We start from the raw sequence: 19,294 nt of genomic DNA, 5'->3' as shown, positions 1-19,294 counted from the left end.
AATCACCTCTCACCTGCTCATCATTTATCAACTGTAACAGTGTGTGTGAGTGTAAATACAAATGTGCCAATGTGTGAGAGAGAGAAACTGATGCAGTCCTCCCCCACTCTCTCCCCGTCTTTCCGTTTGTAGTCATTTACTTTACATCAGCACTTCCCTCTACAGTTGCCTGGCTGAGACCTGGCAGTGTGGGAAAACACAGATACTGTCACTCCACTTCCTGATTTCACTTGATGTGTGTGTTTATCTCCGCCTCCACCTGCCAACCTCAGTCACATCCCCGCAGATGAACTTTTCTGTGATTTCACTGATTATATTCCTACTTCAAAACAGCATTGATCACTAAATAACTGTAGCAGCAGTTAGAGAGTACCTTAATATCTGCTTATAAGTGCATTATAACACAATATAATGTACTTATAAGCAGATTTAAGGATATGTTTCAGTTGTTAGAAATGTATTTGTCAGCAACTATAACTCCTCCTATGAAGCATCTACAGCTATGATGTAAACAATTATCGAATGCATGAATAATACACATTATTGCACTCATATAAAGTGAGTTTTAAACACAGCTTTAAACTCACAAGTGCATGTTTTGTGATATTATTGTATGCTGTGTATTCATTTTTCTTTATTTGGATCCTCAGGAAGTGGTTGCTGGTCTTCCTGGGATGCACACATAGACGGCAACAATAAAACTTAAATTTAAAATCACATAAAACCGAAAAAAACAACAACAAAACAAAAGCCCAACAAGGCAAATCTAACAATCATAAAAAGGTTAAATCACATATCATTATTATTATTATTTATTTATCATATTGTCGTATTATTATTACTGATGTATTAACATGCAAGCAGCATTTTAATGTTATAGCCAGTTGACGTGGAGCCAATTTTAACTGCTTTATATAGTGTTGAGTACAAGATAGATAGTCTTTGTATACTGCAACTTATATATCTTTGCGCCACTTACTTTGCTTCATAGGAGGAATTACAGTTATTGACAGTTACATTAAATAAATGCTGAAAACGTCCATTATACATTATACCATGATAGAATGTGTTATAAACCTTTTATTAAGTGTTAACCTTGTACTTTAGGTGTTTTTTTATGTAAATCACCTAAATAAAGCGTTACTGTCCATCAGTGTGACCTTCGCCAAAGAGCAACTACTGACTCACACCTCATAATGATGCTGACTGATAATGTTTGACTAAAAGTAAATGATTAAAAAGCAGGCATCCAGTTCAGAGTCATTTGCTTGTGTCACATTGACACAGCTTAAAAATGTTAATCTAAGTTTCTGTGTTTTTCAGAGCTTCTTTGGAAAACTGAAGAACCTGTAAGTATTGTGAACAAAAGCAAACCCTGATTTGTGCTTCTGTTGTTTTACGATGCATGAAGCTCATGGTGCTGCAGAACGTTTTGTTTGAGTCTTTTATCTGCTCTTCCTCTCAGGCACAGCGGACCTCCGGCTCCACCCAGAAGAAAAGGTGATAAAACTTCACCTCAGAAGAAAAATGTTTTGATTTTGACGCTTCTTCACTTTGTTTCTTTACTTGATTACAAATGTATTGACTGTTTATCTTTTTCACAATGCAGGGTTTGGATGGCCACAGGATGAGTTTGTGAGTACAGAGAGTCAACAAGTTTTTGGATTTGTGCTTTTACGGGTTTTGTCATTAAAGGTTCTACATTTTTAAAATTATTTATCACATTCTTATAATATTGTTACCACATCTCCTATAAACTGTGGTGCCTCCTTTCATGGAGGATATTGCGGTATGTCCCTCATTGCTCTATCTGGCATGTTCTTTTCTTTTGCTTTACTTAGGAAGATAATCTTTTTAGTTTTCAGTTGCTCTCTCACGTAATTTTCCAAAATTTACAGTACAAAGAACATTTCCTCAATCACACAGTGTACTGTAAAATGAAGAAATAAAACTTCCACTTTTTTTTTGGTTTCATATGACTGAAACACTTTGATATTCTTATGCAGTACTGTGCAAAGGTTTAGGCACTAAAAGTAAAGTGAGAATGCTTACAAAAACATTGCCATGAATTGTTTTAATTTATCAATTAACTCCTTACAAAGTTGAGTAAACAGCAGAAACCTAAATGAAATCAATATTTGCTGTGAGCAGCTTTGCCTTCAAAACAGCAGCAGTTCTCCTCGGTACACTTTAACACAGTTTTTCACGGTAACTTGCAGGTAGGTTGTTGTAACCATCCTGGAGAAAGAATGTTCTTCTGTGGATTTATTATTTAGGCCATCTCAGGTACTTCTTTATGTAATCCCAGATTGACTCCATGATGTTGAGATCAAGGCTCTGTGGGGGCCAAACCATACCATCTGTTGCAGGACTCATCATTCTTCTTGTCGCTGAAAATAGTTCTTTATAACTCTAGCTGTATGCTTGGGGTCATTGTCATGTTATGAATAAATTTGGGTCCGATCAGACACCTCCTTGATGGTATTGCATAATGGATAAGAATCTAGACATCTAAGGTGCCTAAAACTTTTGCACAGTACTGTATGTTCATATTCCAAATCTTAGGGTCAATGTGACTTTTTGTTATAATGCTACATGCCAGCACCTTTGAAACATAACTACACTTTGTATTTACTTCTGGCAGGATGAAGAGGAAGGTGACACGTATGAAGCGCCTCCTTGTGAGCGTCCGGCTGTGAAAGTCCCACAGAGACAAGTGGAAGAAGACGTTTATCTGGGTAACAACATTGCACTGAGTCTTTACTACAGAAAAGATGGGGTTATAGGGTAAAACTGTGCAAATCCCTGTAAAAAAGCACCTTTTCCCCTAAAATCCTTTTTATTTGTTGCCACTTTTTTCTAGAAAGGACGTCCAATCCTGCTGTTCCACAAAGGCATGCTGCTCCTCCACCCAGGCAGAAAGCTTTGGTAACTACAGCTTAGTATCCTGTAAGTCTGCATCTGTCAAGACATCCAAGTTTTCAAGATGTTGTAATGAAATGATCTCCCCTCTGTTATGCAGAAACCTCATCAACGTGCTAAAGAGTTCTACTTTGATCTCAACACTAAGAAACGTGAGTCAGTCTGCAGAACTCATTTCATTTGCTGTAAATCATTTGCTGATTTTGTTCATTGATATTTTCAGATTATATACCCCACCTCTCTTGATCGTTTTAATGGCAACATCCTATCCTTCTCCCTTACAGCACCTGAGGTAAACAGAAATGACAAACCTGGGAGAAAGAAGATGCCTCCTCCACCGGTCCGATCTGCTCCTGCTCCAGTTCCTGAACCCAACACCGAGGAAGGTGCAGTAATCACTTCTACTATCAACACAAATAACTCTTTCATGTAAATATTTCACCACCCTGTGAAGGACCAATGATTGTGACAGGTGACTGGGAGGAAGGCAAAAGCTTGAATGAGTTTTTAAGTGTTTAAATAATGACATATACTAAAAGAAATATTTGTTTTACAGTAATACAGTCATCTGATAAACCAACTCCATTAAAGATTTTACACCTGTTGTCTTGTAGATCTTTCCCAGGAAAAATCCTCATGATGCACAGTCAAGACATATTATATGTAATATAATATGTATACATATGTTTTCGGCAGCAGTAGCAGCAGCAGTATGGTATGGATACATAAATAGAAGAACTGTGTGGTGAAGTTAAGCAGCAGAGATTGCCACCATGAATGAATCCTACAATGATAGTGCCACCTAGTGTCACTGAGCTGCCACACACTTTATTAGCAGAGTAATTGCAAAATAATCTGCGGTAAAGGCCACAATAATCTCTTTGCAGAACAGATGTAGTCAAAATTAAGACATTTAAAAGGTGAGGTAATTCGTTTAACTATCTTTAGCTGACCAGCAGACTGACTGATTTGACTGTGCGATCTATTCTCATACAGTAGACAGTTGTAGAGTTTTGGGCTCATTTCATCACCGCAACACAACTTTCTTCAAGTATTAGCCATCAATACACATGTTGCTTCAAGTATTTTCTTTCTGTATTTTAGATGTGTATCTGGATCCAAATGAAGAACAGGTGAGTTTAACTGATGGTAGCTAACTTTCCCATGTAGACTTTTTATGTTTTTATATGTTTATTTATTCCTTGATGACCCTTCAAGCAGGTATATGGACATAGTTACACATAAAATTCAAAAGAAACAAAAATAAAGTAAGCAGACAGCGATACCTGATATTCAGTAACGGGCAAATACAACACAATAGGGATGAAAATGATAAGTAAATAAACAATTAAACAAGAGCAACATTTGTATTTTGTATTTTTTTTACAGACTTTCTGATATTAATAGTATTGAACATTTTGTCAAATTTAACAGCATTTGGATTAATTCTATACTACCATTTAATTTATTGTAAGTTTAGACAAACTGTAATGATACTTATCATTTTGACATCAAACACGAAGTACACGGTCTACAGTGTATTCTCCAGAACAAAGTCAGGAAAAAAGTGGTACTCCATAGTTAAAAAAACAGCAAAAAGAACCACGTTTTTTCTTACTTTGTTCTGGAGAATATAAACTGCTTCTTTAAAGATCAGAGCACCTGACTGAATTTCAGTGCAGGAGAAGCGCACCTGTTTCCTCTTACAAACTCATAAAGTACATGGTCTTGGACATAATCACTTAAATATCTTGTCTTTGAAATTGGCAGATTGTGACTACCTTATCTAAATTGAAATCTAAATTGAAACAGATTAGTTCTGCACACAGAGATAAACAAAACTAAATTCTTTACAAAAACAAAATCAGTCTTTAACATTTATTACACTGAGGGTTGTCATAAACTGAAGATCCTACTTGAGTCTGACATCAACCTGAAATTCAGTGTATTCTGGATAAATATGTCCATCACTGTTGCCTCCATACCTGATGGAGAAGCTCAAGAAGTTGAACTTTTTTACTCCATCTAATATGTAATAAAGAAGAATATTTATTAAGGAAGCATCCTACAGAGCTGCGAAGAATAGAAAGTGTTTTTTTTGTTTTTTGGACTCAGCACTTCATAAAGAAACATGTGCGTGTGTCCCACACATTGTTTGCTACGTCCATCATTGTGCCATAAATATGATGACCCACATTTCTCACAAATGTTTTTTAACATGAGAAATCCATTTTGACTGATTTTTGCCGTTGTCATACAATTTCTGTAGTTAATGAACCCAAAAATTCTCCCTAACTTGCCGTGTGCCAAACAATTTACTGTGTTTCTGTTTACCGGCAATGAACAATATTTGTCTTTTTATGTTTCAGGAAGATAATGACGACCTGTATTTAGAACCAACAGCTGGTAGGTTGCATCACACTTCACAAAAAATAACTCAAAGATGTCAATTAAAAATTTGCATGAATTCAAAATTATTGGTAATCTGGAGATGTCATTTCCAGATTGTGTCAATATGAGTCTAATATAAATGATAATTTCCTTCCCTATTGCTCCTCAGCTTGCTCTCCTGGCCCTCGTGGTCCAATGAGGATGCCTCCTTCTGCCATCCCCATGTAGGTGCCCGTCAACCTGTTTGAACATGTTGATATACACTAACCTGATGTGACGTAACTGACAAAACTGATGTGTGATATAATCTGTCTGCATGCCTTCATACTCCATTTCCCTTCAGACAATGTCAGTTTTCTTTTCCAGCTAAATGCAAATGTGGGAGATATACAATAGTGGTGATGTTTTTAAATTCCTGATACTAAACATGCAATGAAATTGAACATTCACTCTATCTGCAGGATGAAGCCTCCAGTTCCCAGAGCTAAGTCAGTGAGTGTGTCTATTCATCTCAGCACTTAGTCTTATCATTTTCTTATGCTAAGCTCTTTTTTTTTTTTATAAGCAAGACTATCTGAATGATGCAGGCTGAGTTAGAAAGGAAAATTTTCTTTCAGGAAATTAAGCTCAACTTGTCAGTATGACACAGCAGCTTTAATAACAGCAGTAACATGTATTTTCCTGCCTTTCAGAATTCACTCTTGCCTTCTTTGAATGAAGTAAAAGGTAAAGACAACATCACCTTTACTCATACATCATTAAAGCACCTTCTGACATAAAAAAACAATCCTTTTGATCATGTTAATGAAGCGCAACATATCCTGCCTCTGTAGGTCCTTCAGTTGAAGCAAGACGCGCCACATTTCCAACCAAATTCCCTCCACCGACTCCCAGTGTTAAGCCCCCTCTGCCTGCAAACCTGAAGGAAGCTAAGCCCAGGTAAGAGGCAGATTGGGAGATGTAATACATCTGTAATGAACCAACTGAAGACAGACAGAGTTTAAAAGTGGTAAAATGTAACGATTTATATTCATTTCCAGCTTGTTTTTTCACTTGACCCCATCAGAAAGTGCATGCATATACTACAAGTGTATAATGTTAGCCTTTTTGTCTTTATTTCAGCCCTCCAAATCCTCCCATGGCAGACACTAAGCCTGCGGGTAAGCTCAAATTAAAAATAAAAAATAAAAAGAGGGGTTTTTTTAAATCCTGAGGGATGACTGAGATCATACGGGGTGTGCTTAGATTATTCCTGTAATGTAATCCCAACATTGCATGGATCATACTTTTTACCATCTGGCTGCTGCCAAATATGGATTTCCCAAACCTGCACTTGACACATGACATGTTTTCTATCTGTTCTAAGCCTCCTCTGGTGGTATGAGGGCTACCAAACAAGCAGGGAATGAGGTATGACCCTGCACAGAAATATAACACGAGTTAGTGAGTGCTGGTTTAAATAACTTTTATTTATATATATATATGTTTATGTCGTATCACAGGTTAAAGAGTGGTTTGCTGGAGACTGTAACAGAAAGACAGCCGAGGATCTCTTACTGCGAGTCAACAAGGTAAACCAAACAGTTTTTATGTTTCATATCATGGTGAAATGAACGGTCAGCAGGGTCAAGTACAAGCAAACTCAAAGGCTTTAGGGAAGGGCAGGGTGTTGCACAGACAATAGAGGAATTAACTGCATGTTTATGTGCATGTGTGTCCTTATGCTGACACTCAAACCTAAATTAAAAGTCAAACCTGAGTCAGACACCTCCTAGGCACTGGGATTTTGGTGGCATGTTGCATTCCAGCTTGGTAATAATGGGGTATTATTTTGATAATAAAGAGATAATAAAAAAGTAATATGATGATAATTACTAAATTAATAGGCAATAGCTTGGTATTAATAATGGGTATAACTAGGTAATATTAGACTTTTGTAGCAGGGTAATAAAGGGACAAAAACAAACGGGTAATAATGCGGAAACACATCCGAAGATAAAAATGAGGCAGAAATGTTTAGTAATAGCACAGTAACACTTTGGTAACAATACTGTGAACAATAATAAGCTTATATCATATTTTGATTTAAAATGGTAAAATGGTGACATTAATGGGGTAATAGCCTAATAATAATTGGGTAGTATGGTTCATATTTTCATGTGGATTATGGGATACTATCAGTGTAAAACCTGTAAGAAAACACATTACAATTCTTGGAAGTGAAAATTACCTGATTATGGTGCTGAAATTCCTCCTCCCTTATGTTCCAAACATTCCCTTTTGATATCAGGTAATACTGAATTATCATGCGATTTATATAGGTATTATGTTGATAGTAGCCCATAATATTTTGAAAATATGAACCATACTACCCAACTATTATCAGGTTATAACCCCATTAATGTCACCACAGTACCATTTTAAATCAAATTATGATGTAAACTTATTATTTTCAGCAGGTTACTGTATTGTTCCCAAAATGTTACTGTGCTATTACTAAATAGTTTTGCTTTATTTTTATCTTTAGATGTGCTTCCACATTATTACCTCTTTGTTTTTGGCCTCTTATCACCCTGTTATAAAAAATTAACTCTAATATTATATACTTTACTTTACTTTACTTACTTTATTATTACCTCTTTATTATGTAAATATTACCCACTATTACCTTGTTTTTACTGAGCTGAAATGTAAAGTGCTACCCCATTTTTTCCCCACCTACTTTGTATATTTATACAAACCCTTATTTTTCTATCAAGACTCCCAAACTTTTTGTCTCCATCACGTTTTTACATCCTATTCTTTGCACCCACTTTGCTTAGATTTTCCTAGTTTTTCTCTCACTTTTTCTTTCCCTGTTGAAGGACGGCGCCTTCCTCATCCGACACAGCTCGGCCCAGAACGCCCGCCAGCCGTACACCCTCGCTGTGCTCTACCAGCAGAAGGTGTACAACATTCCCATCCGATTCCTGGGGGAGACACAAGGCTACGCCCTGGGAAAGGAGGGCAAGAAGAACGAAGAGGTGAGGCCAAAATGGGCAGGATTAAGAGAAATAGTGGCATACTGAAAGAAGAGAGAAAGGAAGGAAAAAGAGAAGAAGAGACAGAATTATGAAGGGAAAGGATTGCACCTTTCAGTTATAAGAATTTTTGATCCATCTCTCTCTCATTGTCTTTCTCCTACTCTCTCAGATTTTCACCAGTCTGGACGAGATGATAACTCACCACAAGAATAATCAGCTGTGTCTGATTGACAGCAAGAGCCAGGCCAAGCACATGGCGTATTTAACTCACCCTGCACGCCCTTAAAACTACAGAACCTCTCTCATGCTTCCTTCAAATAGTCATATGAGGATAATTGCACAGTTTCCCACCTGGAGATTCTGTAAGTGTAATTACAACTCTATGAAATCAGTCACACAGTCTTTATGTTATTGGTAAATTGAAATAGACGCTGCAACCATTCAATGCACTGAAACACTGTATAAGCAGAGTAAGAGAGTTGAAAACAGTATAAATCCAAAACATAAACCTCTGAAATCATCAAGTTCTGTTGTTTGACGAGGCAATTTTCCTGTTTTGCACCATGTCATCAGTTTAGCAACAATTGCACAAGTTTAATTGTTTTCTAGTGAAAAGGAAAATGTGTCACTGTGTTACTGTCACTCAGTCTGGATGTTTCCAGATGAAGAAATGATGCTCCCACTGTCATAGCTGTCTGTTCATTGACTGTTTAACATACAAACAGTATATTTCTGCTGTAATAAGATGTCAATCCACGAGATCATTGATTTGCATCTTTAAGGGACAGGTTCACAATTTTTTAAGTCTGCCTTAAAACAACAGTTTGGTGCCCAAATGAACACTGACACATGTTTTTCTTGCTGCAATCATTCCTCCTGTTCATACTGACCATTAAGATCCCTCATAATACACTCTTAATGTAAGTAATGGGGGACAAAATCCACAGTCCTCCTTCTGTGCAAAAATATATTAAAGCTTATTTGTAGCTTATATGAGGCTTCCACTGCCGCTGAACAGGAAAACACTGTCTGTCGAGACACAAAGAGGGAATTTTTTTACTAAAAAGACTGTAACTGTGGAAGATATCCACTTTATTTGACTAACTCAGAGTGCTGAAACCTCATATTATCTTCAGATAAAACTCATTTTTGCACAGAAGGAGGATTGTGGATTTTGTCTCCTATCCCTCACATTGTAAGTGCATTATGAAGGGATCTTCTAATGGTCAGTATGAGCAGGAGGAATGATTACGGCAAGAAAAAAAAACAGTTTCAGTGTTCATTTGGGCACCAAACTGTTGTTTTAAGGCAGACTGTGAAACCTGTCCTTTAAATCTTCACCATCACTTTGGTGCTTCCTGCTTATTTCCATTATTACAGCTGTGTGTGATGAACCCTTGAGATAAACGTCTGCATGAATTAAGTAATTTTAATTTCGGTCACAAGTACAGATTTGGTGTGTATCTTTTCCCTTCAGTTTAGTTTAATGACTTTAATTTTTAGTATAATGAATGTTATGGGTGTCTGTTCAGGCCCAAAGTCGTAATGCTTCAAATATTTATATTCTCTTTCTTTTTTAACCATTTTTGTTTGATATTTTCCTCAGATTTACTGTTGTTGGCCAGTAACTATCAGTTAAACTGGTTTAGGTGACCTCGACGCTATAACTGACCCCGGCGTGGGGTTCTGTGGCATGTGGGGTTCACCTAAAGGATTAAATACATTATGAAGTTTGTGTGTTGTGTGATGTTTGATGAAACTGTTTCAGTAAACTCACTACTAACAAAGTGCATGTTGTCAAACCTCCATTTGTGATGAGTCCTCACCAGTAAGGGTCAGTGTGGTGAGCTGAGGGTTTGTGGTTTTCACTGAGACAGTGAGAGTGTGTGTGCGTGTGTGTGTATGTGAGTGTGTGGCAACTGACCAGCAGTCGTTGGTTACACCTGCTTCCTGTCAAGAGTAAAACCACCTTCTCTGTGGCCAAAACATAAATCTCAGACCTGCCAACATACTAAAATAGTAGAAACATCAGTGCTCGTGTATAAAAACATCAACACATCAGAGTTAAATCGAACATTTATCATAATTTTGACCACCTGTTTCAACTCTTTAAATGGATTACAACTATTTTAACACAAGCTATCAACTTGAAATTACTGCCTATAAAATTTATTGCATAGCAAGGATTCAATTCAACTTTGAAAATACGTCACAATGGTAAGTCATGGCTGCTTAAAATTAATTAAAATACATACAGACAGCAACAGTTTAAGCTGAGCACACCAAACATTGTCATGTCCTTTACTTTTTAGATGTTTTTTTTGACACAGTTTCAGGTTTCAAGTGTGACCACATTATGTGTGAGACTTCAGCTTAAAGCAGCAGAGTCTCGTGCGACTGTAGCTGCTGTATTTGCATAGGCTGGTGATGTTAATGAGCGCTAAATAACTTCCTGGAGCCACTGCAATTTGGCAGATGGGTGTGGGGCACATACTGCTAGGATGACAAACTGACATATTGTCCAGACGTGACCCCAACAACATCCTGTGATTTGCAACATATAGCACAGCAGCACTGCCATTGATATCTTGTAGAATCATTATATGACAAATAATACGTATTATTTTTCTCAGAGTTTTCTGGGCATTTTCTTTTTTGCCTTTATTAGATAGTGACAGGAAATGAGGGGAGAGAGATGCAACAAACATCCTTGGCAGGACTACAACTGGGGACGCTATTAAACCCCTACGTCACCAGGAAGTCCCAAATTAGAGATTTTCATTCAAAAAAAGAATTAATAAACTTTAATATCATGAAGACTTATTGCCACTGATATATCACGGGTAAATTACATGACTTAGAATATATCCTCTGCTTTTTTAGTGGTATACACATTTGAATCTACTGTAAATACAATTGCTTCCATTAATAATATTATTATAATAAACTTTATTTGTATAACACTTAACAAAATTAGAAAGTGATTTACAGGGGGGAAAAAAGAAAAAGTGTTGTGTGCATTTTGTGCAGTTTTCACTCCTTATATGATACAACTTTCTGCATCTTGATCAAATGAATGAGCTCATTTCCATCATAAATGTCTGCGCAGCATCTTTTTCCTTCCTTCCTTATACATATCTCCCAGTGGGGGAAGTCAAAACTGTATTGTGAAAGTCTCATCCTTTGAAACTGTGGTTTTTTGATTTCCAGTGATGTCTGTGCTGTCCACATCCTGCGTGTAATACTGACTCACACTAGTAGTGTCTTTGTTGATTTTAAAGGGAGTATTTTTCAGACAAACCACAAACTGACAGTGTGTGGTCTTAATGATTATGACTAATAGACAAAGAAAACACTGAATTTTATTCTGTCTTCCATTTTTTTTTCCATAGGCAAAAATGTCAGTCTCATCAAATGTATTTTAACACTAAATATTTATCTTAATAGCATAATTAACTTGAGTACAATCCATGATAGAAGACATCTTTGTTAACTTACAGTAAGAGTATTCTTTAACACAACCTGCTGCTCACCAGGCATAATGATGATGATGATGATGATGATGATGATGATGGGAGTATTAGGCCATAGAAGAGATCTTGTGTAGGTCTCAAAGATGCATTTTCAGCTCCTTGGAAAACATGGAAAACACACTTTAAAATATCAGCAGTCATCTGTGGTACAGAGCTGTGTGTCCTCCATACAATAACACACTTTTTTTCTAGGTGTGTGTGTGTGTGTGTGTGTGTGTGTGTGTGTGATTTTGTAGAAATCATGCAGAGGTGGGGGGCGCTTGTCACGAGCCCTGATTTCGAAGTTGGTGGAGAGGACGGGGGAAGGGGCTGCGGCGGAGGGGTACAAACTGCACATCCGACCTCTCGCATTGACAGCTGTGAGAAAAATCCACGCCACGGGCTGCTTATGCGAAATCATCACTTACAATAAGTCAGCACGGATTTTTTTTTAATTTTTAAGGACACTCCCGTATCCTTACAAGGCACGAGGAGGAACTGGTTTATGCACGGGGCTCGGTAGTAGTTGAAGTGGACTAGTTTTCTTAGCGGAGGTGCGGAGTTTTTGATTCCGGACTGGCGTAGGGGGGCTGCTAAATGGGAGCAGTCACTGGATTCGTGTGATAACCAACGCAAGCCACCCAGACTACCTACTACAGCCCATCATATTTGACTTTTGGGCACGTTTAGGGCACATACAGAACAAGACCACCTCTATTCCTCCTGCTGTCCCCTTCCCCTTTCCTTCCTCACGGATTCTTCAGACAGAAAACCCTACAGAAATGGCTCAGATACTGCCGATACGTTTCCAGGAACATCTGCAGGTAAGGAGACGCAAGAAAAAACCCTAAAATTAATTCTAGCTGGTTTGTTTTTGCGCAGCTCCTCGCCCATGTAGGTCCGCACACGCACGGCACATGTCGCATTTAAATGGGATCTGAAATAGGGCTGCAGGGTGGTGCTCAATTTAGCTACAGGCCTAGTTTTCTCCTGCCGGGCAGATGATGACTTGTGAAAATTGAACAGTACACAGCTCCAATGCGGACCGGTGTGAGGATACGCCGCAGTTTTTCCCCTCAAGTGGAAAAACGCCGCTGTCATTTTCAATCCTGCTGTCCGCGCCGGTGGGAAACTGCGGTGTTTTGACACTTTATGTTGCAGGCAACTGTGAGCTCAGCTGTTCACGGTTACATTGTAACTGAATGGCACTTGGACTCTAAGCTTTGTGGCTACCATGTTGTTGTCATGTCCTGCAGCAACATATTCCTACTTTGTAACCTCCAACAGCAACAACAACAACAACAACACTGGGCTCTGTGTGTCTGCAAATGTGCAGTTTCTCCGCTGAGTTGGGCGTTACTGACAAAAATCACCATAATATATTGATTATTGTGACATTATGTTGAGGGTGTTTTCAGACTGTAGGTGTGGGTAAAGTTGTAGAAGCATTTGCTTGTTCAGAAAACTGCATCGCTTAATGATGCAGCATGTCATAACAGGCAAAAAAACGCCACATTTAAACAATATTTTTAACGATGCAATCACAAAATCCTAGAAGACACCTTGTTTCATATCACAGCATCAATGTTAGACGGATAAACTGTATCTTCCAGGCCTACTTGTTGGTGTTTTAATGCTAGAAGAGCATCTGTGCAGCTTCAAAATGACCAACATGACAGAGTAAAGGCCCTGTGTGCTTTGGTAGGCAGTCTCTTGATGGAAAAAACAACACAGTGCCCCTTTTTAGATGCTGGGATTTAAAAAAGGAAAACAAACAACGAGCTATTTGGTCGTCTGTGGAGGAACTATTTCCACCACGGACCCCCTTTTTTTCCCTCCTCTGGTTTGGACTTTGATAATCGTTGTCCCATAGCAGCCCCTGCGCTCGGTGTCGTCAGCCAAAGATCCTTTATTCACCAAACTGTGACTGCCAAGAGAGCTTGCAGGCTACCAGGCTCCTCTCCTCACTGACAGGGCTGGTACACTGTTGCTTGCTGATGGAGGGCAGTGCAGTACCTGGCAACGTCTGGGTTATTAGTTCAAATTGCTTCCAGCAGCGCATACCTTTCCCTTTTACATCTGCTAAGAAAATCTCGCCCTGAGACAGTGATAAGCAGCAGCGTTCCACCTCTACCGTGAAATCCCGGCTCTGCCCCAGTCGTATCCCCCTGTGAATCTAGGTGGCTCCAGCAGAGTGAAAAATGCTTGGAATTTGCAAACCAAGGACTTTGGGCCTCAAGTTGTTTAGCTTTTTTCCCTTGGCCTGGTATTTACAGCTCTCTGTCTGCAGTCTGGGCTCAGGAGTGTAACATGGACCCAGATCCATGGTGAGGCACCAGCCTGCCCAAATATGTTGGTTATTACACTCAACACACTTCTTTACTCTACACTTTTGTTAAATATGGACGTGGAGGATCAAGTTCAGAGCTCACAGTTACTGTTTTAGCTGTGGTTGAACCAATACTCATTTTCTCACCTCAGACTGTCATTAAGGCAAAGCTGTGGGTGAAGTCAGTCTCCGTCATCACTCTTTGTCTTCCCCGCTTATTTATTTCAGTGTGATTCATGATCCAAGGTCCAGGCTGTGCCTGAGCAAGTCAAAGTGTGTCATTAATTGACTAAATGGATCGGTGACCTAGTTGGACGTATGGAGCCAAATGCAGGGCTTGAAACTGCAGACATGTTCTGTGGATTATGTCGGTGGCAGCATGAAGGAAGATGAGGACAGAGAATGGTGAATTATGAAAGTGCTAAAGTCATTTGCAGCTTATGTGGCTTTGCTGCTGGCTGTGTTAGCATCGGCCTACGTGCTGTAGCAGCTCGTGTAAGTGCAAAAATGTCCCGCAGCTCCCGAAGCGTCTGAACATTGTCCTGTTGAGTTGAGTTAGGAGGATCCAACCTGCTGCTGCTCTGCGGCCTTTTACCAGCATCCCGGTGCGCTGCTGCATGTGCGCTGATGAAACGATCACGTCAGACCGACAAATGTGATAGAAAGATTGAGGTAAGCAGCCCCCCCCCCATTTAAGTTCAGCAAATCACAACAGGGTAGGAAGCAGGATGAGGAAGTGAATTCACCACTCTGGGTCTAACACAACACATCTGTGACCGCAGCAGTGGCTGGAAGGGACGAGGATGAGCGTCTGTGTTCAGTCACCAAAACTCAATCATGAGTGCATGGAAAGAGAAGTCGTTCACACGTACAATAAACACATTGTCTCCATCTTTTAATGTGAAATGAGCCATGAACTGTTCATGTTTCCATGATCACCTACACTGTATACCTCCTAATGTGCAAGAAAGTGTGAAGTAGTAGCACTTCCATGTCATTTTGCTGCATTCCTCCTCAGTTTTAACTGTTTGTGCAATCTCCTCTCTCTCTCTCTCTCTCTCTCATGAGTCCAAAACCCTCAGCTGCTGACGTGACGTGTCAGTGCCTCAGTAATGCATCCACCCAGTCTATGACTCACCAAATACCATATGCTGTATCATCAGCGAAGTTCTTCTGCCTTTTGTTATTGTGATATGTTTGGGATTGTTAACCTCAGCCGCTAAGGCGAAGAGGACTTACAGGAGTCTGTGTGTGTGTGTGTGCGTAAAAGATCTGTTGCTAGAGGTAGTTTGTGGGTCACAGGAGACAGGAGGTTTAGTTGAAGTGTGATTTTAGTCTGGAATGTTCTTCTAAGGAGGAGTGTGTGGGGGGGTTTTTCTTCCGGTGAGTCAGTCGCCCCACCCTGAGCTGTAGATTGCCAAAAGCCTGTCTTACTGGAACTGATGTGTATAGACACAGCACACATCCCTCCTTCATTTCTCATAAAAGGTACATTTATTACTCCCCCCCCCCCCCACCCCCCACACACACACATGCGCTCCTTTTAGCAGGATGCTGGACTGTGTCTTGAGCTCCTCCTTTCACCCCCATCCTTATCTTCTCCTTTGCTATCTTTATTGTGGGTTCTCTCCCTGTCTCCTCCCAGAGATAGTTTTGGCAGTCTTGAGAAGAGATGCAGCATATGGCTCCAATCCTCCCTCAGGTCTTCTGTGGCCTTTTCAAGAACCCTTTCTCTAATATTTCTGCATAATTTCGCAGATCTGGTTTGTACATTGAGTTAAGGCTCAGCATTAGGGGTGAAACCATTATCATGATATTGATATGTATATATATCTTGATATAGAAAATGTATGCAAAATCAGGTGTAGAGCTGCAAGTAATCCTTATTATTTTCTTGATGAATGGTTTGGTCTATTAAATATTATAAAATAGTGAAAAATGTCTATCACAGTGTCGCAGAGCCAAAGGTGGGGTCCTCAAATTGTCTTCAGCAGTCTAAAACCCAAAGATATTGAGTTTACAGTTGTATGTAAAACAGAGAAAAGTAGCAAATATTCACATTTGAGAAGCTGGAACCAGAGTACGTGTTTGTGTTTTTGTTTAAAAAATGATTAATTAGTCATCAAAATAATTGCAGATTAATTTCCTGTCAATCGCTGAATCTTTCAGAGCTATAAACTTTGTTCCACTGGTATGCATCACATGTATCAAACAAAAACTAAATAAACGACTAATTTAGTTACTTTTTAATTACACCTTGCTCAAAAACATGATTTTTTTGCAATGGAAATTTGTAAAATGTTAAAATAATATAATATTGTTATTGCAATATGATTTGGTTGAAAGTTTATAAATAATAGTATTAAAGCTGCATTGATTGCAGTTGAAAACAAGTTTGATGAGTGTGGCGTTTGTGAGTTGTAAAGCCAAAACAACGAGCTAACAGAGGCTAAAAAATCTCTGTAAAGCTGAGGGTAGTTGCACTACAAGCAAACCCTTTCAAGTGTAGCTTTAAATTTTCTCCAGCCATACCTTGAATGAATGCAAAGCTAATGCTATTGCTTGGATATCATTCATTATGGATCATTACTTAATTGGTAACTTCTCTCTCTCTCTTTCTGGAGCCCCGACTGCTGACTGTCACATCCTTCCTGTTTTGTAGATGACATGATTTAAATGGCTCAGCAGTCACATTTGCTGCTCTACCAGCCAACTGTCAGATAGTACAGTCCTTGTGTTGAGCGTAAGGATTCCTTTCCGCTTGCCTCAGACTGCATAATGTAGTCAGTTCAGTCATCAGTGCGTGTTTGGTCTGCTCTATCTGTTCACAGTTAGCTTGGCAATGTGCACAATAATACCCCTGTTCAGCAGCTGTTAACCTAGGTAGTGTTTCATGTTTGTTAGTTCTGCTAAGATTCGACACGGCACAAGTTGACATCCGCTCGGTCTTTGTGCTTTGTTGTGTCTTGGGACTTCGTTTTATTAGGAAAGTAAACATGCTGATTAATGGATTGGATTCGCTGATGGAGCCTTATTAAAAGAATTCAGAAAGCAGATCTCTACTGGGGATTTTCTTTAATGTCGTCTCAGGCTGGTTTAGGTTGGATAATCAAGTGGTAAATAAACTTTTCTTACAGCTGGCTTCTTGCATAGACACTTAAATACAGTGTGAGGGTTTAATCACAGGTTTTGCTGAATTAAAGTAGTTTTTTCCAGTATTATTGAGATGTAATGATGCATTGGCATTGCAAAAGAAAGAAAACATAGTTATCCAAATACTTCAGTAAATTCAGGAGATTATTAGCATCCACATTAAAGGGGACCAATTATGCTCATTTCCAGCTCTATATTTTTATTCTGGGACTCCACAAGAGTAGATCTGCATGATTCACATCTCCTTATTTATCTTCTACTGGCCCTTTTATGCAGCCCCTCAGTTCAGCCTCTGTCTCTTAACAGGCAGTCTTAGTTCTTATCTCTTCAAGGCCTGCGTCTCGATGATGCCTGTTCTGATTGGCGTTGGAAACTGAGCGTTCAGAGCAGTCTGAAATAAGTGCTTTTTGCTAACATTACTTCTGTATACATTTACTTCATTATCTGATACTGTGGCCATGTTTAATATGAACATCCAACATTATAACATTACATATATGACTGAAAATAAGGAAAAGCATAATAAGTTCCCCTTTTAAACTCTGCTGAGTTAACATATTGCTTGTTGCCTGGCTCTGTGTACCACCAGACCTCTTGTCTGGAAAACAGCATTTTAAGAATTTCCCTGGAAAATTGGAGCAGATCTGCTGCTATTTTAATCACAACACCGTTTTGGTTGGGTACTTGCTGCTTGTTCCCCCCGCAAGGCAAATGTCAGCCATATTTATTTTCCCACTGATTTTTTTTTGTTGTTGTTGTTGTGATGGAGAAGGCATGACTCCTTCAAAGCTCTGAAAGAGCTGTTAAATTGAGATTTTCAGTGTCTAGCTGAGCGTAACTTTCATTCCAAAAATAGTAAATTGTTGGCACACTATGAAAGCAGTCTTGAGTGTTTTTATTAATTTAACAGGCTTTGGTTTAACCACCATTAAAACTATAAGTTTAATACCAGATCATGGTTCATCCTTTCCAATGATTATTAGGATACACTCCCTATATTTAGCATTTATAAGCAGTTAACAGTAGTACATAGTTTACAGCACACTATGCAGTTTTTAGCAGATATAAGGACATTTAAAGTGTTTAAATCTACTTGTCAACAACTATAATGCCTACTGTGAATCATTTGTGTAATATACTATTATATTTATTAATGAAGTATTGATTTATTGAGAAATACTTCTTCTTCACTCACCATGACAACTGGCTCTGACTGTGGCTAAGGCAACAAGATGTGAATGAAAGCTTCTGGAGAAATCTAATAATTGGACATTGAGTTTTTTTTTGGCAAACTTGTATTTCCAACATAAATTATGAACCTTCAAGCTCAACATGTTTTGAAGAGTTTTTAACACATTCATAAACTGTTTTTAACCTGACTGTGAATTATTTGTAGGCCTGCATGTGTATAAACGGCGAACAAATGTTTTATAACACATTTGAATTGTTCATTTGTGTAGTCATTTGTCATTTAGGGAATCGTTTATTACATTACATTTACATTTATTTGCTTGCTGGTAAACATCACTCTCATATCTGTTCCTAATACAAGGCTACAGCTGGCCAATTTTGGTTTAGCAAAGAGAATGAAAACAGGGAAACATAGAGGCGGATAAATGGAAAAACATGGTGACAGATGTCGGGTGGTCAGTCAGAGACGCAGCGGGCAAATTTACACACTACAAAATCATCCACAGATATTATTATACACCAGTTAAACTTAAAAAATGGGACTCATGGATAGCAGTTATTGCTGGAAGTGTGAAAATGAAATGGGTACTTTTCTTTATTTAATGTGGGAATGTTTTTTTTTTTTTTTGTTTCTCCTTTTTGGAAACAAGTAATGAAAAGTATCAGAGAGTGGTTGCATAGGCCATTGCCAAAATATCTCCAGCTGTGCTTATTAAGAGACCAGTCTCTCTTACCACCAGATATATAAAAACAAAATGGACTTGCTCTGGCAG

The 19,294-nt window shown here is 38.7% G+C and overlaps 2 protein-coding genes across 3 annotated transcripts in view; both read left to right on the top strand.

Moving 5' to 3' along the window:
- Positions 1-1,774: 1,774 nt before the first annotated feature.
- si:dkeyp-117b11.1 (B-cell linker protein) lies at positions 1,775-9,190 on the top strand. The gene is made up of 16 exons (XM_042421195.1): positions 1,775-1,789; positions 2,645-2,738; positions 2,864-2,928; positions 3,023-3,074; positions 3,207-3,308; positions 4,027-4,055; positions 5,292-5,328; positions 5,483-5,537; positions 5,775-5,805; positions 6,006-6,039; positions 6,147-6,252; positions 6,436-6,473; positions 6,680-6,723; positions 6,816-6,884; positions 8,178-8,336; positions 8,506-9,190. The coding sequence occupies exons 1-16, from the start codon at positions 1,775-1,777 to the stop codon at positions 8,620-8,622; spliced, it is 1,047 nt and encodes a 348-aa protein (XP_042277129.1). The 3' UTR covers positions 8,623-9,190.
- A 3,029-nt stretch (positions 9,191-12,219) lies between these two features.
- Positions 12,220-19,294, top strand: part of cltcl1 (clathrin, heavy chain-like 1) — a 33,264-nt gene continuing 26,189 nt past the window's right edge. For both annotated transcript variants that reach the window (XM_042421215.1, XM_042421214.1), the window contains exon 1: positions 12,220-12,672. In XM_042421215.1, the coding sequence (XP_042277149.1) occupies positions 12,631-12,672 (42 nt within the window). In that variant the 5' untranslated portion in view covers positions 12,220-12,630. The remainder of the gene's footprint in view (positions 12,673-19,294) is intronic.

Source organism: Thunnus maccoyii, chromosome 9 (assembly GCF_910596095.1).
Source record: "Thunnus maccoyii chromosome 9, fThuMac1.1, whole genome shotgun sequence".
Taxonomy (NCBI): Eukaryota; Metazoa; Chordata; class Actinopteri; order Scombriformes; family Scombridae; genus Thunnus; species Thunnus maccoyii.
This window is presented reverse-complemented; position numbering and strand designations above follow the sequence as displayed.